The 24,011-nt window shown below is 43.4% G+C and overlaps 1 protein-coding gene across 1 annotated transcript; it reads right to left on the reverse strand.

Annotated features, from left to right (window-relative positions):
- Positions 1-1,049: 1,049 nt before the first annotated feature.
- On the reverse strand, positions 1,050-15,187 carry GP1BB (glycoprotein Ib platelet subunit beta). The gene is made up of 2 exons (XM_089672497.1): positions 15,080-15,187; positions 1,050-2,116 (listed from the first exon to the last, which is right to left on the reverse strand). The coding sequence occupies exon 2, from the start codon at positions 2,106-2,108 to the stop codon at positions 1,488-1,490; it is 621 nt and encodes a 206-aa protein (XP_089528623.1). The 5' UTR covers positions 2,109-2,116; positions 15,080-15,187; the 3' UTR covers positions 1,050-1,487.
- Between the last annotated feature and the right edge of the window lie 8,824 nt (positions 15,188-24,011).

A 24,011-nucleotide genomic window follows, 5' to 3' on the forward strand; every position in this document is an offset into this window, starting at 1 on the left:
ATAACACCAACAGAAACTTGAGCAATGTTGTTAAAAGGCTACCAAATTTCATTTGGTTTTAATAATTGATTTTATGTGATTACTGGAGAAAAATTTTCCATCTTGCCCCTTCTAATTTTCTTGTCACTATGGTTGAAAAAGAACATCTATTTAAAAAATAGAAAATCAAAAATATTTAAAAAATAAACATTTTTGTACAAGATTCTACTAGTGTATGGTCACTACATGACCCTTGTTGAGTTACCATGAAGTGTGGCATCTGTTATCAGAGCCAAAGTTAGAGCAACTAACAGGGATTCCCATTTTTCTGACCAATGCTTATATGTTAACTGTTGTCCAGAAGCTGCATGTCTTATACTTATGGTGTCCGCCAACTGAAAAGGTGAACTGTACATCACCGCAGCACCTTATCTTCATTGAGCTTTGGCTTGGATTATGATGTCTAGAGTTGGCTGCAGTGGCATCAGGTGGCTACTCTTCGTAACTCTAGTCTTCTAAGTTCTGCTTTTGTGACCTTCTGATTTCATGTTTCGGTTCAGCCAGGAGACATCATCAGTTGGCGAACAGTAGACTCAAAACAGTAGACTCAAAAGTTAGACACTCTTTCCTTATGTGCTTAAGCTGTGTGGTTCTGTGTATTTTATTTGAAATATAACCGATGACAAAACATTCGTTTTTAGTTTTGGGTAGGGAGTAGAGGGATTAGAGCACCTGTTAGTTTGTATTGTTGTCTGTGCCCCTGTTAGACAGATTCCCCCTCTCTTTTTGTCCTGGTGACCTTTATCACCAAAAGTTAAAGCAAAAGAAAATGTCAAATTTTGAATGGTCACATAAAGGGGAAAACTTTCAATTTGGACATTAGATCTGGTGACCTTGGTGACTACCAAATATTTTCCCCTTCCTTAAGGGGTTTCTTTTAATTTCCTCTTGTGGCTATGGGACAGAAAGTGAATGGAAATCTCCCCAATGGGACACAGCAAAAGTAACCTGACAGGAGTTTTTAACTTCCCCTTACTCTATCCAAAATGAAAAAAAAGTTTTGACTTCAGTTCTACTTTCTTTTTCTTTTATTTTTTATAATTCCTTTATTTTAGCAAAAGTTAGGCAAGTCACAGTTGTAGACTCAATAGACTCAATACAGGCAATCATACAGAAAAGAGAATGTTTTGTCATGTAAAAAGGCATTAACTTCCAGGGCAATACTGGAATAACCAAATTTCAATAAACAGTAGAGTACTGGAACATATCCAGAAAACATTCAGTAAGAAAGACAATGTAGACCATAGAAAGGTGCCCAATATCAGAAACACATGCAATGGCCTATTCATGGATATAGTATTAGTTTACCAATTCAGTTCTACTTTCTTTTAACAAAACATAAAAAATGTTTTCGATTAATAATATAATATGTAAGTGCAGCTTTCAATGTGCACAGTTCAAACCAGCTAGTAAGAGGACATATTTCTGATGCTATTTCACTGTCTTTTTTATGTCCTATCAAAGCTGCAGAGTGGTATGTTGTCATAGGCATAGGTCTCAGAGTTCTGTTGCAGTTCCTTGGCTGTACGTCGTGCTTCCCTGGCAATCCTCTGGAAGCGGCGCAAGGAAAAAATAACAAAAATCAGAAGGATGCCTTGAACTACAATGAAAATACAGAGACAGAGCTGGGAAACCAGGGCAAGGTTACAGTACCAGTATTGACAGGTGGTCACAAGTTCATCCTCCGTTAGGTACATGATGACTCGTCCCCTTAGTGACTCTGGAGATTCACAGATGACTTCTCGGTATAGTGATTTCTTCTGCTGTGCTTGCAACCAGCTACGCAAGTATAGGATGCTACAATCACAGTGCCAGGGATTATGTTTTAAATGCACCTCTCTTAAATTGGGAAGACGGTCCAGGAGACCACTGGGGATGGAGCTTAGGTTGTTCTGGTCAAGACGAATCACCTCTGTAGAAGAGGGAAATGAGGCTGGAATGGACTGGGTGTCAAGGTTATTATAGCTGCAGTCCACAATGCCTGAGCTGCAGCGGCACGAGGAAGGACATCCAGAGACCACATGAGACATAGAGGCCAACAGTAGAAACAAGCAGGACCCAAGCTTCATGATTATGTCTGAAAATATAAATATTTCAGTTAATAAAAAACAAGAGTACATTGGTTGTTAGAAATTGTCTCCAATCAATTGTTCATTGACCAGAAAGCTATTCCTAAAGTAGATTTCCAGTCTAACACTATGTGTAAAAATGTTCCGTCTCCATTCTTGCTACCTTTCCTGCTTTACCTGTTTAACCACTTGACCTCCAGAGGATTTACCCCCCTTAATGACCAGGCCTCTTTTTGCTACTCGGTGCTGCACTAATTCAGCTGATAATTGCGCGGTCATGCAATGCTGCACCCAAACAAAATTTACGTCCTTTTTTTCACACAAATAGAGCTTTCTTTCGGTGGTATTTGATCACCTGTACGCTTTTTATTTTTCACGCTATAAACAAAAAAAGGACAAAAATTTTGAAGAAAAACAATATTTTTTACTTTCAGCTATAAAAAATATATAGCAAACTCAAAGTTGGTTATAAATTTAGGCCAAAATGTATTCTGCTACATGTTTTTGGTAAAAAAAATCCCAATAAGTGTATATTGATTGCTTTGTGTGACAGTTACAGCGTCTACAAACTATGGTATAAATACTGCAATTTACGCCATTTTTTTGCTATACAGCGCTGCGCTAGTTTAACGGACAATTGCGCGGTCTTGCAATACGGTACATAAATGAAATTTACATCCTTTTTTTCCCAAAAAATTTAGCTTTCTTTCGGTGGTATTTGATCGCCTGTGCGGTTTTTATTTTTTGCGCTATAAAAAAAAGGCGGACAATTTTGAGGAAAAAAACAATATTTTGGACTTTTTGCTATAAAACATGTCCAGTAAAAAAAATTTTAAAAATCAAATTTAGTCATAAATTTCTGCCAAAATGCATTCTGCGACATGTCTTTGCTAAAAAAAAAACCTAATACGTGTAAATTAATTGGTTTACGTGAAAGTTATAGCGTTTACAAATGGCAGGAAAGATACTCGGATTCTTAGGTTTTTTTATACTAATAATGGCGGCGATCAGCAACTTATAATCAGTGACTTATGGCGGCGATCAGCGACTTATGGCAGGACTGCGGCGGACATTCTGACATTGGGGGGTACTGACTTGGGGTCACTGACATCCCCAGTGACACCAATACAGTGATCAGTGCAGAAAAAAAACACTGACACTGTACTAATGGCACTGGGGAGGAAGGGGTTAAGTTTATTTTTCAGGAAAAGGGTTAACTGTGTGAGGGGAGTGTTTTACTAGGGGGTGGGGGTGTGTACTGCAGGGAACACCGCTGATCGGGAGAGAGAAACTCTTCTGTTCCGATCAGCTTGTCCTGGAGCTGTCAGGGAACTGACAGAAAGCACAGCTACTGCAGCTGTGCTCTCTGTCAGCGGTTGCTGCCGATCGCCGGGACATAGCCAGTAACGACCGGCTGTGACCCGACGACTGACATCCGCGGCTCTGATCGGTGGGACAGGTAGGGCGGCGGCGCGCCTCGCACGCGCCCCCTACCTGTTTACAAAACGCACATTTTAAAACGTGCTTCCCTATTCTTGTTCTGCTCCCATCCGATCAAGTGATTTGTTGCTTCGACCCCCAATCCCCCATGTCAGTGAGCAGTGGCTGCAGAGTAGAGGAGGGAGTGCCAAAAAATGGCTGGGCCATGGGAGCCTATAAGTGAGGCCACAGCTCCTGGAATTTCCATCCACTCCCTCCTCTACCCTACAGCCTCTGCTTGCTGACACAGGAGATCACATGACCCAACCGGAGTAGACTAAAAAGTATACAAATCTTTTATACACAGGTCCTTGCTACCTACAGGTATACTCAGTTCCTTGCTGCCTACAGGTATACTCAGGCCCTTGCTGCCTACAGGTATACTCAGGTCCTTGCTGAACCAGCTGAAGTTTGATTAATGTATGGCCATCTTAAATATGCCTTAAATGCCACCCCTCCTTCTATCTACACTGCCTAACCTGCGTATAAAAGATGTGTATAAACAGTGTGACCAATGTCGTTGAACAGAAGTTGATCTATGAATCATCTCCTGTTCAACCTCCCTTTTGGTATATTTTTGCACAATCAGCAGCACAGGCAATAGGCTGCAGACCTGATCTGTGTATTCTGATGCCAGGGATGTCTCTCCACTGACAGAATACAATGACATAGTATGGAGGATTTTCGTATCCACCTCAAATGTGTGGATGGGGGAATCAGGTCAGTTTCTTTCATTCAACCTGCTGATTGAACTAAAAAAATTGACCCATGTATGGCCAACTTAAGTGTTAGGCTAGAATTCTACTTTAAAGTAGACATCTCAGTAACTTTTTTGAGCCCTGCTATACCCACAGTCAAACCAGAGGAATTAATAAAAAAAACCCCTAAAAAGCATGGTCCAATTTGCTGCAGTGGGGGGAAACATTTTCTTCCTGATCCCTCAGAAGGCAATGGGCTATTCTCTTTATCAACAATCCTTGGGGTTATTACCTATAAATGTTCATATCCAGTTATATTTGTGCCTTTCAGGATGCATCAATCTCTTTTTCAAGATGATGTATTGAGCTGGCCAAAACTAGTTCTTGAGGGAGTCTATTCCACATTTTCACATCTCTTACTGTGAAGATGTCTTTCCATATGTGAAGGTTAAATCTATTTTCTTTCAGATGTAGAGTGCCTCCTTGTCTTTTATGAAGACCTTAGGGTGAATAACTCTACACCGAGTTCATTATATGACCCACTGATGTATTTATACATGGTGGTCATATCCCCCTTAATCACCTCTTCTCAAAAGAGAATAAATTCAGCTATGCTAATCCTTCCTCACAGTTCCGTACTTCTGATGTTATCAGTCTTCTGCAGGCAGGAGAAACTATTCCTTAGGCTTCATTCATACATGCAGTTAGGAGACAGTAAAACCAGGCAACCAAGCCACTGTTTTACCACCCCCTAACCACCCACCATAACATGCTGTGGCCACAATTCTGTGCTTCATGGACATGGCAAAAATGAAACAGCATGTCACATTCAGTGACCATTACCACTACCAGACACAACTAATGTAAGTATATGTGGTCATACCACATCCTTCCCGAAACTGCCCAATGCACAGTTGCAGTACAGTAGTGCAACATTTAGAGAGTTAAATCAGGCAGTGAGAAGGCTGCATAATGCCTCCTCACTGCCTATCAAGTCTCCTCTGAAGCACAATCCAATGCAGATGTTTTTTCACAGAGCCCTGCATGTGTGAACGAGCCCAAAGTCTTCTCTTCCCTACTGATCAGACTGCAACACTGCAACTTTGTAGCAAGTAACATGGTGGGAGATTGTGGCAGGGTCCTGTAAACTGTACAGGCACCACAATTTACATTGTGTCATCTCTGAGCCAATATCTCAGTCCAGGCCCGGACTGGCCATAGGGCATACCGGACATTTGCCCAGTGAGCTGGCGCCGCCTGGATAGGAGGCGCAGCTGGTTGGCACTTGGGGGGGTGATCCATCTATTACTCTAATGCCGCCGCTGAATGATCGCTTCCTCCACTCCCTACTGCAGGCATTCAGTGGTGGCATTGGAGAAATAGACGGATCGGCCTCCCTATGTGCCACCCAGGTGGCCCTGGCCATGCTGCAAGGAGCCTGTGCGGGCTCCTCTATCTATGCAACCATGGAACCCATAGGGAGCAACAGGCTGCCTTTGGTTTCTCCCCGGGGTACAGTGCAGCTTATGTGTCCGGCATGTAACCTCCTGTGACTGGAAGATCTGATGGCATCTCTCTCAGCTTGGTAGCTTCTCCACTGACTGACCGAGCTGGTGGATGGGGCGGGGTGTGATCATATTCACTCACATGTATGGGTGGCTGCTCTTGCTTGAAATGGTCTGGGACTGGGAGGAGGAGCATAGATGTCGACTTGGGAGTCTTAACCTTCATCCATATGGTGAGTAACTCCAAGCCCCTCCATCTGCAATGCATCAGCCTTCTACTGTGGTTAGTACACTTCATGCTGTTCACTGCTCCCCGCCCCCTGTAAACTGCTCACTGCTCCCTTCCCACTGTATACTGCCCATTGCCCCCTCATATACTGCTCACTGTTCCCCCCGTATAGTGCTCACTACTCCCCCCCACTGTATACTGCCCACTGCTCCCCTTCCCTGTATACTGCTCCCCCATACACTGTGTACTGCTCTCTGATCCCCCCATTGTTAATGCTTCACTGGTGGAGTTTCAGGGGGCCCATGCAGCCTTCCTGTCACTAAAGGCAGCGCCTGGGAGGCGATACAGAACACCCAAAAATAGCACCCATTGGCAGAACTACTGGGACGCAAAGGTCACACTTGAGACTGGGCCCTGGCATTCCACCACAGTGGGAGGTCCCTGCTGCACAACATGTAAAAGGTTCTGGGATCAGTGAGAAGGACCCTGGGGGGAAGGGGGCCCTGGGACCAGAGGTCAAGGGAGACCTTCAAGGTTTTTTGCACCAGGGCCTTCAAGGTTCTAGTTACACTTCTGCTCCTATCCATCTTCTTTCTGCTGCCCTTTGGCCCCTGTCCACTTTCCTGGTCCCCCTGTGCTCTCTCTCAGCTCCCTCCCCTTCCCCCACAGTACTGCCGGGTTCCTCCCTCCTTTCTTCTGCTGGCTGCTGCGGGGGATGTGGGCTGCTCAGTCTAAAATGCCTGGGCCTATGTTTTGTCCCAGTTCAGGTCTGTCTCAGTCCAAGAAGTAGATGTTGATACTGAAGAGGACATGAACAGAGATTACTCTGTCTGCCTGGAGAAAAGCACATGACGACATTGGGAGTTGGTGCCAGGGGCGCCAAATTATCAATGCAGATAGATCTATTTCAGGTCTATCTGTGCCCCCGATGGCAGTTTCTATTTTAGAGTAAAAGACATTTCCACATATCCCTGCCAGAGTGGACCTGGCATATTGGATGTGAGCTGCCTGCTGGTGACCTGCCAGGTGGCACACGTCTCTCTCTGCCCGTGTTGTGAAGGCACTTCATAGACAGAACAGGGTTAACAATCTTGCTTAATTGTCTCATTCTTCTCAGCTGAGCTGGATTGGGGGGGGGGGGGGTAGTGGGAGCCAGAGCAAGCAGCTTCAGCTCTCCTGCTCGATATGCCAAGTCTGGCACAGACATAGCATATACATCAGACCAGATTAGAGTTTTGTGTCCCCTTTCCTAATTAGGAGAAGGATCTCCTCTGTGTTCTCAGTTTAGAAGGTTGGTTCAGGCTTTATGCCTGTGCCACTCTTTGTTAATTCCCATCCCCCACAGTCTGTGATCTCTGTGAAGGATAATAAAATACAAAAGAGGAAGCTCTGCTTGTTTGCTTCCTCCCCCCCCTCCACTGCCATACTTGGCACCTTTTGGGGGGAGCGCATACCTGTTTTTGACAGGTACCCGCTCCCACTTCCGGCTCAGTTCATCGCGGCAAAGTGAGCCTGAAGTTTGGCCCCCCTCCTTCCTCCCGGTAGTCCCCTGGGAACCTTCACAGGTCCCAGAAGACTTCCGGACAAATTAGGATGCACAGCGTGACTTGTGCATGAGCAGCGGGCACTCGGCTGTGAAGCCACAAGCTGTCACAGCCTGGTGCCCACAGTTGTGATGCCGGTGCCAGGGAGAGAAGGGACTGCGCAGGTGAGAACATCGCTGGACCCTGGGACAGGAAAGTGTGTGTTTATTAAAAGTCAGCAGCTACAGTTTTTGTAGCTGCTGACTTTTAATAAACACAAAACTGACTTGAACTCCGCTTTAAAGTCCAGTTAAAGCAGAGCTCCACCCAAAAGGAGAAGTTCCACTTTAAAGACTGGTCTCTGGTCCCCATTAAGGATTCGCACCTTTGGAGAGTGGGGGGAGGGAGTACCTGAAATTGACAGGTACCCCCTCCCACTTCCTCTGCGATCACCTAGGTCAGTGGTGGGCAACCTTTTTTTTCAACTGAGCCAAATCTCGCCAAAACCACGATTGAAATTTATTTTGAGAGCCACATTTTTAAAACTGAAAATACATCCCCCATATAGTAATTCATCCCCCATAGTAATTCATCCCCCATATAGTAATTCATCCCCCATAGTAATTCATCCCCCATATAGTAATTCATCCCCCATAGTAATTCATCCCCCATATAGTAATTCATCCCCCATATAGTAATTCATCCCCCATAGTAATTCATCCCCCATATAGTAATTCATCCCCCATATAGTAATTCATCCCCCATAGTAATTCATCCCCCATATAGTAATTCATCCCCCATAGTAATTAATCCCCCATATAGTAATTCATCCCCCATAGTAATTCATCCCCCATATAGTAATTCACCCACCATATAGTAATTCATCCCCCATATAGTAATTCATCCCCCATAGTAATTCATCCCCCATAGTAATTCATCCCCCATATAGTAATTCATCCCCCATAGTAATTCATCCCCCATATAGTAATTCATCCCCCCTATAGTAATTCATCCCCCATAGTAATTCATCCCCCATATAGTAATTCATCCCCCATATTGTGTCAATTCACTTACCTTTGCTCCGCACGTTCCTCTCGCCGTGTTCCCGCGCCGTTCCGGTCTTCAGGACGGACTGTGAGAGGAGAGGAGTTCGTCACGCTGCCCCGCCTACATCCTGACAGCCAATGTTTGCCACACTCCGCGAGATTAAAAGGTCCGCCGGGCCGTAGCTGCAGAGTCCTGACTTTTGGGCAGCCGCCCAAGAGGAGGGAGGGGAGCGGGCGCCCAGCACACAGAAGAGCCGCATTAAAATGTGTAAAGAGCCGCATGTGGCTCGCGAGCTGCGGCTTGCCGACCACTGACCTAGGTAATCGGAAGTGGAAGTTGTCCTGCCCACCTCCCTCCTCGTAGTCTTCTTGGAGACATGACAGGTCCAAGAAGACTACAGGACCATTCAGAAAGCGCAGCGCTACTTGCACATGCGCAGTGGGCACCCAGCTGTGAAGCTAAAAGCTGTCACAGCTGGTTGCAAACACTGAAGATGCCAGTGCCGGAAACACAGGATGGCTGGTGAAATGGGCTGCGGGGAGGACACTGCAGGATCGAGGGACAGGTGAGTGGCTGTTTCATAAAAGTCAGCAGCTATAGTTTTTGTCTTTTTTTATTCTTTACAATTTCCCTGGAACTCCGCTTTAACATCTTGCAAAAAAACTGCACCCATTGTTCCAAGGTGCACCAAAGTGATAGGCAATGAATGTCTTACCGGTTATCTCCAGTGCAAGAATACCCCATGGCCATTTATCGATCCAGTCCCCCGCCACTAGCCTGCAGCTAATGAACACTGCTATCCATGTGAGAACAGCGATCTTACTGCAGAAGTCCAACTCCCCCCTACTGAGTCAGACCAATAGATCTGCAATCAGCAGGGGGCATGGACAGAGTAGCCAGTTCAGAAAGTTCAAATCTTACATAAAAACTATTTAAAGTGAACCTGTGGTAGCCTCACACAAAACCATATAGCTTTATAGCAGGTACCCCCCAGTGCTGCATTGTACCTTTAGTGCTCCTGGTACAAAGGCCAACATGCACCCTCCCCTGCACAGGAGTACTAAAGGGGCTGTATTGTCACTGCAGTTGGGGGGTTACCAGGGGCGGACTAACAACTCATGGGGCCCCCGGGCAGTAGGGGATCATGGGGCCCCTGTGTCCTCGCCCACACGCAAACCACACCCAAAAAAGCCTATGAAAGGTACCAGGGGATCTCATGGGGCCCCCTACTGACCTTGGGCCCTCGGGCATTGCCCGAGATCCCGAATGGTCAGTCCGCCCCTGGGGGTTACTATGCTATGTAAGACCCTTCAACAGGGTTAATTTAATGCAAAGATAATGTGATTCATATAAAAAAAAATGGAGAAATATCTCATGCTTATGTCAAATAATCTAATTTGCAGACAACCCAAAGGTCAACAAAAAATGCAATTTATTTTGTTCTACACACAAGGTTGATTATTTTCTTTTCTTTTTTTCCCACATATTAGTTACAAGTTACAACCAGAACAGGAATAGAGGGAAAATCTTCCTACGGGGACACTTGCTTTCATGAAGACTGTCTAAGGCTCCATTTACACCTATGCAGTTTGCTTTTAGTCCATTTTGCAGTGCTTTTTGCAGTTCATTTAGCATCTTTCTACAACGTTTTTGCCATGTTTCTGACGTATTTTGCGTTTTGGTTTTTTTTTTCGTTTTTTTTAAGTGGAATTTTTTTTTCTTTGCAGGGCAGAACAAAAATGCAAAATGCAAAATCACGGCGAAAACGCACTACCGTGCATTTCAGCAGATTCTCCATTAAACTCTATTGCTTTTTGCTTTCAGGGCCAGTTCACATTACAAAAAATGCACTCCGGATATGTTTTTGCTTACAGTTCACACCACACACAGTTCCGGTGCAGTTTTGATGCAGTTTGCTATGGTCCAGTATGGTTCTGTGCAGCAAAAATGCAGCATGTTCTACTTTTTTTTCTGCACCGGAAACTGACTGAAACTGACTGCAGTAGTGTGAACCAGGGCCATTGGAAAACATTGTGCATGCACTTTTTATGCAGAAAAAAAGTGCACTGAACTGCTTCTATTCTGAACTAGCCCTTAAAAAAGTCCCTGACCCTTTCCAAATACGCAGCAGCTCAAAAAAGCATAGATGTGAACATGTTCCATAGGAAACCATGTTAAATGGACTGTAGTGCATTTCTGCAAAAAGCACTAAAAAACTCATTGGTGTGAACAGAGCCTAAGGGTACATTCATACTGGTGATTTAGGCTGGTGGTAATTGTAGCGGCAGGAATCCTCTGATTCCTGCTGCGGCTCTGAACGGCTAGGTGTGGCTGCTGGTCCAGTTCAGTGATCACAGCAGGTATTCGCTGGCTGTGTGGACAGCTGCGAATACCTGGGGCCGCTGGCGACCTTTCATTATAGTGAATGGGGCTGGCAGCTGCACCTAGCCGCTCAGAGCAGCGTCAGGAATCAGGAGATTTCTTCTGCTACAATTCGTACCAACCTAATTCACTGATGTCAATGTAGCCTAAAATGGGATTTTCCCTCACATTGGAAAGAAATCCTCTCAATTCCTGTTAAGTCTGCAGATGAGGAAGTGAAGGGGCATCTCCCTAATGAGACACATATGGCAAAAAATGATAATGGTTTTAACCTTCCCCTACACTAACCAGAATGAAAAAAATATAATTTTGGCTTTAGATACAGTCAGGTCCATAAATATTGGGACATCGACACAATTCTAACATTTTTGGCTCTATACACCACCACAATGGATTTGAAATGAAATGAACAAGATGTGCTTTAACTGCAGACTGTCAGCTTTAATTTGAGGGTATTTACATCCAAATTTACATCCAAATAAGGTGAACGGTGTAGGAATTACAACAGTTTGCATATGTGCCTCCCACTTGTTAAGGGACCAAAAGTAATAGGACAGAATAATAATCATAAATCAAACTTTCACTTTTTAATACTTGGTTGCAAATCCTTTGCGGTCAATTACAGCCTGAAGTCTGGAACGCATAGACATCACCAGACGCTGGGTTTCATCCCTGGTGATGCTCTGCCAGGCCTCTACTGCAACTGTCTTCAGTTCCTGCTTGTTCTTGGGGCATTTTCCCTTCAGTTTTGTCTTCAGCAAGTGAAATGCATGCTCAATCGGATTCAGGTCAGGTGATTGACTTGGCCATTGCATAACATTCCACTTCTTTCCCTTAAAAAACTCTTTGGTTGCTTTTGCAGTATGCTTTGGGTCATTGTCCATGTGCACTGTGAAGCAGCGTCCAATGAGTTCTGAAGCATTTGCCTGAATATGAGCAGATAATATTGCCCAAAACACTTCAGAATTCATCCTGCTGCTTTTGTCAGCAGTCACATCATCAATAAATACAAGAGAACCAGTTCCATTGGCAGCCATACATGCCCACGCCATGACACTACCACCACCATGCTTCACTGATGAGGTGGTATGCTTAGGATCATGAGCAGTTCCTTTCCTTCTCCATACTCTTCTCTTCCCATCACTCTGGTACAAGTTGATCTTGGTCTCATCTGTCCATAGGATGTTGTTCCAGAACTGTGAAGGCTTTTTTAGATGTTGTTTGGCAAACTCTAATCTGGCCTTCCTGTTTTTGAGGCTCACCAATGGTTTCCATCTTGTGGTGAACCCTCTGTATTCACTCTGGTGAAGTCTTCTCTTGATTGTTGACTTTGACACACATACACCTACCTCCTGGAGAGTGTTCTTGATCTGGCCAACTTTTGTGAAGGGTGTTTTCTTCACCAGGGAAAGAATTCTTCGGTCATCCACCACAGTTGTTTTCTGTGGTCTTCCGGGTCTTTTGGTGTTGCTGAGCTCACCGGTGCGTTCCTTCTTTTTAAGAATGTACCAAACAGTTGTTTTGGCCACGCCTAATGTTTTTGCTATCTCTCTGATGGGTTTGTTTATTTTTTTCAGCCTAATGATGGCTTGCTTCACTGATAGTGACAGCTCTTTGGATCTCATCTTGAGAGTTGACAGCAACAGATTCCAAATGCAAATAGCACACTTGAAATGAACTCTGGACCTTTTATCTGCTCATTGTAATTGGGATAATGAGGGAATAACAGACACCTGGCCATGGAACAGCTGAGAAGCCAATTGTCCCATTACTTTTGGTCCCTTAACAAGTGGGAGGCACATATGCAAACTGTTGTAATTCCTACACCGTTCACCTGATTTGGATGTAAATACCCTCAAATTAAAGCTGACAGTCTGCAGTTACAGCACATCTTGTTCGTTTCATTTCAAATCCATTGTGGTGGTGTATAGAGCCAAAAATGTTAGAATTGTGTCAATGTCCCAATATTTATGGACCAGACTGTATATTCAAATCATTTATATGTGTTGCAATATTAGCATGGTTATCCCAATAAATGGAGGTGACCACTGCAAAATGACCAATCAGAGCCCATCTTGTACTGGTCTCATTTCAACACAGACAACAGCATTTGTTGCTATGGGCTATTGTACTTTTCATGTAATACCTTATTTCTGCCATCGCCAGTGCTTATTACTGAAATAGGTCGCTGGTAATATTGTCATTGATACAGTACACAAAATAGGAAGATGCTAAAAACTAAGCTACTGTAGTCTCAATTCACAAAGCTAACACACAAGGATAAGGATCCATATGACACTTATTTTCAGTAAAATGTGATTTGAAGATTACAGTCACATGTCTGAAAATAAAGATCCCTGTGCTGATACTTTTCATGTGACAACACTGAAGAAATGATACTTTGCTACAATGTAAAGTAGTGAGTGTACAGCTTGTAAAATAGTGTAAATTTGCTGTCCCCTCAAAATAACTCAACACACAGCCATTAATGTCTAAACCGCTGGCAACAAAAGTGAGTACACCCCTAAGTGAAAATGTCCAAATTGGGCCCAATTAGCCATTTTCCCACCCCAGTGTCATGTGACTCATTAGCGATACAAGGTTTCAGGTGTGAATGGGGAGCAGGTGTGTTAAATTTGGTGTTATCGCTCTCACAGGTGTGTTATCGCTCTCACTCTCTCATACTGGTCACTGGAAGTTCAACATGGCACCTCATGGCAAAGAACTCTCTGAGGATCTGAAAAAAAGAATTGTTGCTCTACATAGAGATGGCCTAGGGTATAAGAATATTGCAAAGACCCTGAAACTGAGCTGCAGCACGGTGGCCAAGACCACACAGCAGTTTAACAGGACAGGCTCCACTCAGAACAGGCCTTGCCATGATCGACCACAGAAGTTGAGTGCACATGCTCAGCTTCATATCCAGAGGTTGTCTTTGGGAAATAGACGTATGAGTGCTGCCAGCATTGCTGCAGAGGTTGAAGGGGTGGGGGGTCAGCCTGTCAGTGCTCAGACCATACGCCGCACACTGCATCAAATTGGTCTGCATGGCTGTTGTCCCAGAAGGATGTCTCTTCTAAAGATGATACACAAGAAAGCCTGTAAACAATTTGCTGAAGACAAGCAGACTAAGGACATGGATTACTGGAACCATGTCCTGTGGTCTGATGAGACCAAGATAAACTGATTTGGTTCAGATGGTGTCAAGCGTGTGTGGCGGCAACCAGGTGAGGAGTACAAAGACAAGTGTGTCTTGCCTACAGTCAAGCATGGTGGTGGGAGTGTCATGGTCTGAGGCTGCATGAGTGCTGCCGGCACTGGGGAGCTACAGTTCATTGAGGGAACCATGAATGCCAACATGTACTGTGACATACTGAAGCAGAGCATGATCCCCTCCCTTTGGAGACTGGGCCGCAGGTCAGTATTCCAACATGATAACGAGCCCAAACACACCTCCAAGACGACCACTGCCTTGTTAAAGAAGCTGAGGGTAAAGGTGACTGGCCAAGCATGTCTCCAGACCTAAACCCTATTGAGTATCTGTAGGGCATCCTCAAACGGAAGGTGAATGCCATGCCCAAGAGGGTTAAGGCAGTAAATAATGGTGGCCACACAAAATATTGACACTTTGTGCCCAATTTGGATATTTTCACTTAGGGGTGTACTCATTTTGCTGCCAGCGGTTTAGACATTAATAGCTGTGTGTTGAGTTATTTTGAAGGGACAGCACATTTACACTGTTATACAAGCTGTACACTCACTACTTTACATTGTAGCAAAATGTCATTTCTTCAGTGTTGACACATGAAAAGATATAAAATATTTACATAAATGTGAGGGGTGTACTCACTTCTGTGAGATACTGTATGTACTAAACCTATTTAATTTTAAGACATGTGACAGGCATGTTTTTTTTTTCCATTCCACCATATTCTGCAGTTTTGTTATTGGTATAATCCCCTGAGAGATAGTTAGGATATATTGAAGACATTACCACATCTTGTTCACAATTTTCACAAAATGTTCTACAATAATATAATTAGCAAACAATATTTCTTTATTAAACCGATACAAATAATAACTAATTGACAATAGCAATGAGACTTACCCCTACGCAGGCAGATCTCCCAGTCCCACGGACCCAGTCACAGAGCTGGTGATGACGCTGGTAAGCCAATGCTAAATGATAACAGCAGAGTGTCACAGAATGATAAGAACATAGAAATGTCAAAGAGAAGACAGAGCAGGAAACCAAGCTTAACTCTTTGTTGCAAAAGACACACCCATACTGCACGTCACAGCATATCCAACAAAACTGATGTACCACACATAGGATGTTGGTCACAAGGACTCATGACTAAATAAGTCTATAAATATATCCTCTAGGCTTCCTTGTGCCCAGAGAAGGGCCGGATCTAGCCTATCTGATCTTGGGGTGCAGTAAAAAAAAGTCAGGGGGCATAATGTCAACAGTGTGACAGGGATTCATGAAACCAGTATTCCCTGTTCATGCAGCACACTTCTGTACCACGGAGTACTAACCCAGAAGTAACATCTGACAGGTAGTGCAGAGGTGGTGCAGGAGCGAACTGGGAATGCTAGTATGAATTAGGCTGTCATTAGTTTAGGCTGATTAAACAGAACCTGTACTCCCCTATATTAGATGTCCCTAACAGAGTCCCTCCTTATATCAGGAGTTCTCCTCAGAGTTCCTCCTCACATCAAGGCTTCTATAAAAGTACCCTCACCATAGTACCCCTTACATAAAATGTCCACATCAGAGTGCCCTCTTACATTAATTGCCTCATCAGACTGCCCCTTTTACATCAGTGGCCTCATCAGAATGCCTCCTTACATCAATTTCTCCTCTCAGAGTGCCCCCTTTACATAAACTGTCCCCATCAGAGTTCCCCCTTACATCAATTACCCCCTTCAGAGTGCCCCCCTTACATCAATTACCCCTTTCAGAGTGCCCCCTTTATATCAACTGCCCCCATCAGAGTTCCCCCTTACATCAACTGTTCCCATCAGAGTGCCCCTTTTATATCAACTGTCCCCATCAGAGTTTCCCCTTACATCAACTGTCCCCATCAGAATGTCCTCTTACATCAATTGCCCCCCCCCCTCAGAGTGCCCCCTTTATATCAACTGTCCCCATAAGAGTTCCCCCTTAGATAAACTGTCCCCATCAGAGTGCCCCCTTACATCAATTGCCCCCCTCAGAGTGCCCCCTTTACGTCAACTGTCCCCATAAGAGTTCCCCCTTACATCAAATGTCCCCATCAGAGTTCTCCCTTACATCAAATGTCCCCATCAGAGTGCTCCCTTACATCACCTGTCCCCATCAGGTCTCATGGATTTGTGGATGCACTCTCAGAGGTCTGGGGGGCACAACTAAAATCTGGGGGGCACCCCCCTATATCCAGGCCTGGCCCAGAGTCCAGTATAGTATTTCATTACATGTCCTGTACGATCGTAAAGCTCACCAGTCCTCCATCTGTGTTAATATCTATACACACACATATACACAGTATACAGTATATTAGTTATTTTCTGTATAGTTATATATTTTTTGACAAAGGGTTTTATCACTATATCCATATACGTAAAGATTTTTCAAAAGTATCAGTTGGTGGACCACCAAAGACCCATTTGAGTTGACTAACATTTAGTAGCTATTTTCATATTTGCTTCCAAAGACTTCAAATCTCTAATTTTTTTTACCAGGTTCAGAAACTAATCCATACACTCTCTATTCAGCCCATGTTAAAAACTTGGGTTTAGTTTGGTCAGTTTCTGATGTTGTGAACACTCACTGTATGGGTAGAGAGGGCCATATGTTAGATCAGGGGTCTACAAACTTTCTAAACAAATGGACAGTTTACTGTCTCTCAGGATTTAAGCGGCTGGACTGTGTCCAGTGGGAGTAGATAATGCCACAGGCATGGGAGTCAGTAGGAGTAAAAACATTAAACAGCAACCCTGTAGTTAGGAGAAGGAGGAATAGAGCCCCATTATTGGTATTAATGGGAGGAACAGTGTCCCCATCGTTGGTGTCAGTGGGGAGAATAGGGCCCCATTGTTGGTGTCAGAGGGAGGGAGAAATAGTGCCCAATCATTGATGTCAGTGGACGGAATAGTGCCCCAACATTGGTGTAAATGGGAGGAATAGTGCCCCATTGTTGGTGTCAGTGGAAGGAATAGTGCCCCATACTTGGTGTTAAATGGGAGGAATAGCGCCCCGTTGTTTATGTCAGTGGGAGAAATACTGCCCCACCTTTGGTGTCAATGGAAGCTACAGTGCCCCATTATTGGTGTTAGAAGAAGAATTTATGCTTCATCGTTGGTGTCATTGGGAGGAATAATACCCCATTGTTGGTGTAAGAGGGAGGAAGAGTGTCTCATATCAGTGGAAGCAATGGTGTCCCAGTGGCCAGATAAGGGCAAGCAAAGGGTCACATCCAGCCCACGGGCCTCATTTTGCAGACCACTGTGTTAGATCAACCCTATGGAAGGCACATTAGCATTTTCTGGTGACCCAAACCCAAATCTGAGTTTGTAAGACTTTTGAACTTAATAATCACTGTTTTGTTCAATGAATTTTATTAGATGGTTGACCCACTTTAGTAACTTCCCCATTGGCAGAAAACAATAGCTCAATGGGAGGGATTCCCCCATCAACACTGTGTTAAAGGGGGAATCGAGCAATTTTCTTTCCTGCAATTTGTGGCGGTGGGTAAGATAATTGCATCATCTATGGCTGGCTTAAGAATGTGTTTTCTCTCTATAAGGCTTCATAATTATTTACCCAGATAGTGTAAATTGTACAGACAGCTCCCAAAAGATGACAGCAAAACAGAAAGATTATACAATAGTAAATGGCTTTTATTGTAAATTTTCTGCTAGTGCCTGTTGAAAGTATTAGTTCACAGAAGAAGCAAAGCAGAACCATGACCGCAGCCTAGAACTGTATGTGTGAATAGGGTATTTAATACTTCCTAATGCTTTCTAATACTTGCTAAACAGGGACTGGTATGATCAGCTTTGATGTGCTGCTAAAAGCATACAGTATCTTTGATCATGTTACATCATCGTGAAAGATCCAAAAGGTTCAATGCCTTTCAAGTGACTTGTTTCGATTATATACAGCTAGTTAAGTCAGAACTCCTAATTTGCAACCTAATTCCAAATTAGGGATTCAGAAACAAATGAACCCAGGGGACCACCATGACTTTAAGGTAACATGTTAGGGAGGTCTAAATAGCAGATTTTTTGTATTTCTCTTATCCAGTTTGTTTTATTACCACACTATTGATATCATTTTATTCTTTTCTCAGTTCATCTGAACTTGATATTATCCTCCTTACATGGAATAGCTCTCCAGAATTATTTATCAACTGCTTGTGGTTGTTGGAGGAAAAGCAGATGTTTCTGGTCTCTGCTGATAGCCTTAGTTCTTTGGCCTGTCATTTACACAGTGACCACATCCGAAAGCAAAAAACATCTGAAACCTCATTCTACTGAAAGATCCAACATTTCTAAAGAAATATAACCTGCTTAATTGGTACAGTTAGGGCCATATATATTTGGACACAGGCACAAATGTAGTTTTTTTCAGGTATTGACCAAAACATATTCAAGCTATAGTTATATAATGGATATGGGCTGAAAGTGCACGCTCTCAGGTTTAATTTGAGGGTATGCACATCCAAATTGGAGGAAGGGTTTAGGAATTACAGCTCTTAAGAGTAACCATCCCCCCAATTTAAATGGACCAAAAGTAATTGGACAATTGAATCAAAAGCTGTTTCATGGCCAGGTGTGGGCTACTCTTTCTTTATTTCTTCATCATTTAAGCAGGTAAAAGGTCTGGAGTTGATTCTAAGTGTGGTATTTGCATTTGGAATCTATTGCTGTGAAACTACAACATGAGTTCAAAGGAGCTGTCCATGCAAGTAAAACAGGCCATTGTAAGGCTTCAAAAACTAAACAAATCCATCAGAGAGATAGCAGCAACATTAGGAGTGGCCAAATCAACAGTTTGGTACATTCTGAGGAAAGAAGAATGCACTGTTGAGCTCAGCAACATAAAAAGGCATGGACATCCACAGAAGACAACAGTGGTTGATGATCGCAGGATCCTCTCTATGGTAAACAAAAACCCATTCACAACATCCAGACAAGTGAAGGACACTCTCCAGGAGGTGGACGTATTATTGTCGAAGTCTACCATCAAGAAAAGACTTCACAAGAACAAATACAGAGGGTTCACCACAAGGTGCAAACCATTCATAAGCCTGAAGAATAGAACAGCCAGATTAGACTTTGCCAAAAAACATCTAAAAAGCCAGACCAGTTCTGGAAAAGCATTCTTTGGATGGATGAAACTAAGATGAATCTGTACCAGAATGACGGGAAGAATAAGAATGGAGAAAACTTGGAACAGCTCATGATCACACAACATCATCTGTAAAACATGGTGGAGGCAGTGTGATGGCATGGGCATGCATGGATTCCACTTGCACTGGGTCATTGGTGTTTATTGATGATGTGACAAAAGACAGAAGCAGACGGATGAATTCTGCAGTGTTTAGGGATACACTTTCAGCCCAGATTCAGCCAAATGCAGCAAAGTTGATTGGACAGTGCTTTACAATACAGATGGACAATGATCAAAAACACACTGCAAAAGCAACCAGGGAGCTTTTGAAGAAAAAGAAGTGGAATATTCTGCAATGGCTGAGTCAATCACCTGATCTCAACCCAACAGGGGCGGACTGACCATATGGAAACTCGGACACTGCCCGAGGGCCCGGGGTCAGTAGGGGGCCCCATGAGATGCCACTGGTACCTTTTTCATAGGCTTTTTTGAGTTTGGGCAAGGACACAGGGGCCCCATGATCCCCTATTGCCCGGGGGCCCCATGAGTTGTCAGTCCGCACCTGCAACCCAATTGAGCATGCATTTCACTTGCTGAAGGCAAAACTAACAGCAGAAAGACCCACAAACAAAGAACAACTGAAGGCAGCTGCAGTTAGAGCCTGGCAAAGTATCAGAAAGGAGGAAACCCAGTCTTTTGTAATGTCCATGGATTCCAGACTTCAGGCAGTCATTGCCAATAAAGGATTCTCAACAAAATATTAAAAATGAACATTTTATTTATGATTATATTCAATTGTCCAACTAATTTTGGTCCCTTGAAAAAGAGGGATGGCTACTCTTAAGAGCTGTAATTCCTAAACCCCTCCTCCAATTTGGATGTACATACCCTCAAATTAAACCTGAGTGTGTGCACGTTCAGCCCATATCCATTATATAACTATAGCTTGAATATATTTTGGTAAATACCTGAAAAAAACTAAAATTGTGCCTGTATCAAAATATATATGAACCTAACTGTATGCATTCTTATCCTCTGTACAATATCATGTAATTTATTTGGTACCACTGCTGTTTTACAGTATTCATAATTATGGCACAAATCTACTGTAGCCACAGCATGCTAGTGCCTTTAGGCTTTGATGGAGTTTGGTATCATCTGGTATCATCTTTTTTAATGAACTCTATGTAAGAATGTTTATTAATCATCTCGTCCAGTGTTAAGGACTTTTCCAAAACCCTGGTTCACACCTGTGCGACTTCTGATTTGCAAATCACACCTGAAGTCACATCTAATGTGTATCTATGGTCTTAATCAGAGCGATCTGAAGTAGCGCAATTTCAAAAATAGTTCCTGCATTACTTTTTTTCCGATTTCATTGCAACTTGCATTCACTTCTGATAAATGAAGTTGCAAGCCACAGTGAAATCGGAAGTACAAATCGCAATGATCTGTGGCTTTGAAATTGTGCTATTTCACTTGATTTCGAAGTTGCATTCAGTGTGAACCAGGGCTAACGTTTACTATTCAGTTTAGGACCTGTCATTTTCGGTTTAGGACCAGCTTATGTAGAAGTATTATCGTTTTCTTTGTTCATCATACTGCTGTCATAGGTGGATTTAAAGTGTTACTAAACCCACAACAGTAAAATCAGACTGTATATGCAGTAAAGCATGCTTGTTATACTCACTGTGGAACCTAAGGGGTTAATCCTCTGCATTGTGTAAAAAGGCTGTTTGATCCTTTCTTCTCTGCCCCTCCTCTTGTTGAAATGATCACCTGATACAGACTGAACCCAGGGTCACATGCGCATGCTTAGTTTGGTGTGTATTGCTAGAGAGGTTTTTTTTTCTTTTGGGGGGGTGCATGTGATCAGCATAGGGTCAATCAGCACTGTCCAGACAGATGGCAGGGGTTTTGCATCTTCCTAGAACAGAAAGAAAACTCCTCCTACAAGCTTTAACCAGTGCTCTGCTGAAGTCACCAGACCGCTCTAACTGCTGATGAGAAAAGGTATTTAGCAGTTTATATTTACTAAAATAATTGCACTTCCATGTTCTGTGTACTGTGGGAGACCAGGTATAGTGAATGCAGGGTCCTGGGTTTAGTATCACTTTAAAGTGGAACTTCACTCTCTCAATCAAGATTGACTATGTTTAATATTTATACTGCGTCTGCAAGCATTATTAAATACACTCTTCAGCCACTTTATTAGGTACACCTTGCTAGTTCCGGATTGGAACCTTTATTTCCTTCAGAACTGCCTTAATTCTTCATGGCATAGACAATCCTCAGAGATATCCTCAGAGATATTGGCCATTTTGACATGATAGCATCATACAGTTGCTGCAGACTTGTCGGCTGCACATCCATGAACCGTTGATGAATCCATGCTTTCATGTTGTTTACGCCAATTTCAGCTGAAATCGAGACTCATCAGACCAGGCAACGTTTTTCCAATCTTCTATCATCCAATTTTTGTGAGCCTTTGCGAATTGTAGCCTCTGTTTCCTGTTCTTAGCTGACAAGAGTGGCACTCGGTGTGGTCTGCTGTAGCCCATCTGCTACAAGGTTCGAATTGTGTGTTCAGAGATGGTATTCTGCATACCTTGGTTGTAACGAGTGGTTGAGTTACTGTTGCCTTTCTATTATTACGATCCAGTCTGCCCATTCTCCTCTGACCTCTGACATCAACAAAGCATTTTCTTCCACACAACTGCCGCTCACTGGATATTTTCTCTTTTTTATACCATTCTCTTTAAACCCCAGAAATGTTTGTATGTGAAAATCCCAGTAGATCAGCAGTTTTAGAAATACTCAGACCAGATCGTCTGGCACCAACATCCATGACACGTTCAAAGTCACTTAAATCCCCTTTCTTCCCTATGCTAATGCATACTGAACTTCAACAGGTTGTCTTTCCCATCTAGATGCCTAAATGCATTGAGTTGCTGCCATGTGACTGGTTGATTAGCAATTTGGGTTACCAAGTAATTGAACAGGTGTACCTAATAAAGTGGCAGGTGAGTGTAGATAGGAAAGGATATCATATTCAGTGACATCCCGAGGCAGGTGAGGGGGGTGCGTGCCACACCGGGAGACACCTACCCCACGGGGTCACACCGGACCCGCTCCACAAAAAGGTAAGTTGTAAAGAATGGATGGGATCTGTGGACTGAGCATAATGGATCGGAGTCCGATCCATTATGCTCCCCAATCCGCAGATCTGCTCTATCCTGCTGGGATCGTCGGCTTGCTTTACAACTTACCTTTTCGTGGAGTGGGTCTGGAGTCACCCCATATAGGTTGCACGCCGACAATCCCCGCAGAATGGATCGGATCTGCGGATTGGGGAGTATATGGGTTGGACTACGATCCAGTATGCTTAATCCGCAGATCTGATCCATTCTGCGGGGATCGTCGGAGGGGGTGTCATCAAGTGTTATTGCACTGGGTGACACCGACCCTAGGGACGCTCCTGATCATATTTACTTGTTTTAAACTTTTTTTTTACATTTCTTCAGTTGCTTCCTTCTTTCAAGGCCTAGGCAATTGATATCATACATCCCAGGAGTCTTCAGGAAGGGTGGATGGGTTTTCTCATGTAAGCACACACTCCTGCCTGCATGCCAGAGCTAAGGGTGGATGGATTCCAGAAAGTAAAGTACATGAATCATCTGCCCTTACTCAAAAGAGTTGTGACATAGATGGATGGATGAGTTTGAGCTGAATATTAAAAATGAATTAAATGGGTATTTTGAATTCTTTTCTCCCTCATACTCAGTTTAGGATATGTCTGCTCCTGTTTCATGCTAGAAAACTTATTTTGTTAAACTGGAAAGGTGATACTCCACCTTCTATACATCATTTATATCGAATGGTCCATCTAGTGCTGCCTCAATATAAGCTGATCTATAAGGGACGTGCCTACCCTAAAAAATTCACAAAAATCTGGCAGCCTTGGCTGAATGTGGCGGACTCTTTCTGGGGGGATACTCTCTTATCACAACCACTGTTGCAGGGTTCTATGGTTTGAGGGGTGGAATTTAAGTGTTACTGATCTCTTCTGGTGCATATGGGGAATGGATGGAGCAGGTGTGGCTGTTTGTGTCTGGTGTGTGTTTTGACTGTGTGTTTGACTGTTTTTGATTGTTGATCTGTTATGCTGTTGTTTTTGTAACTTTTACTGTTTTCTGTAAAGGACTCATGGCCTGGCAATAATTTGTTAACTGTTTCTGATCTCTTTCTGTATACCCTTGCTTTTCGGTTTTAGTTTTGGGTTCCTATCATCATTTATCATGTGTCTCTTTTTTCTGTTATTGTTTGTGTTTTATAAATGCAAAATACAGTTGCAAGAAAAAGTATGTGAACCCCTTGGGATTACGTGGAGTTTTGCATGAATTGGGCATAAAATGTGCTCTGAACGTCATCTACGTCACAACAATAGAAGAACACAGTCTGCTGAACATAATACTACACAAACATTAGATGTTGCCATGGTTTAATTGCACAGAACATGTAAACATTCACAGTGCAGGGAGGAAAAAGTATGTGAACCTTTGGACTTAATAACTGGTTGACCCTCCTTTGGCAGCAATAACCTCAACCAAACGTTTCCTGTAGTTGCAGATCAGACCTGCACAACGATCTGGAGTCATTT

This window comes from Staurois parvus, unplaced genomic scaffold (assembly GCF_062004578.1).
Source record: "Staurois parvus isolate SC_StPar_1 unplaced genomic scaffold, SC_StPar_1.0 ptg000129l, whole genome shotgun sequence".
Taxonomy (NCBI): Eukaryota; Metazoa; Chordata; class Amphibia; order Anura; family Ranidae; genus Staurois; species Staurois parvus.

Bases quoted from the DNA above. Each gene is read 5' to 3' on its own strand.
- GP1BB (XM_089672497.1), bottom strand. From the start codon at position 2,108: ATGAAGCTTGGGTCCTGCTTGTTTCTACTGTTGGCCTCTATGTCTCAT.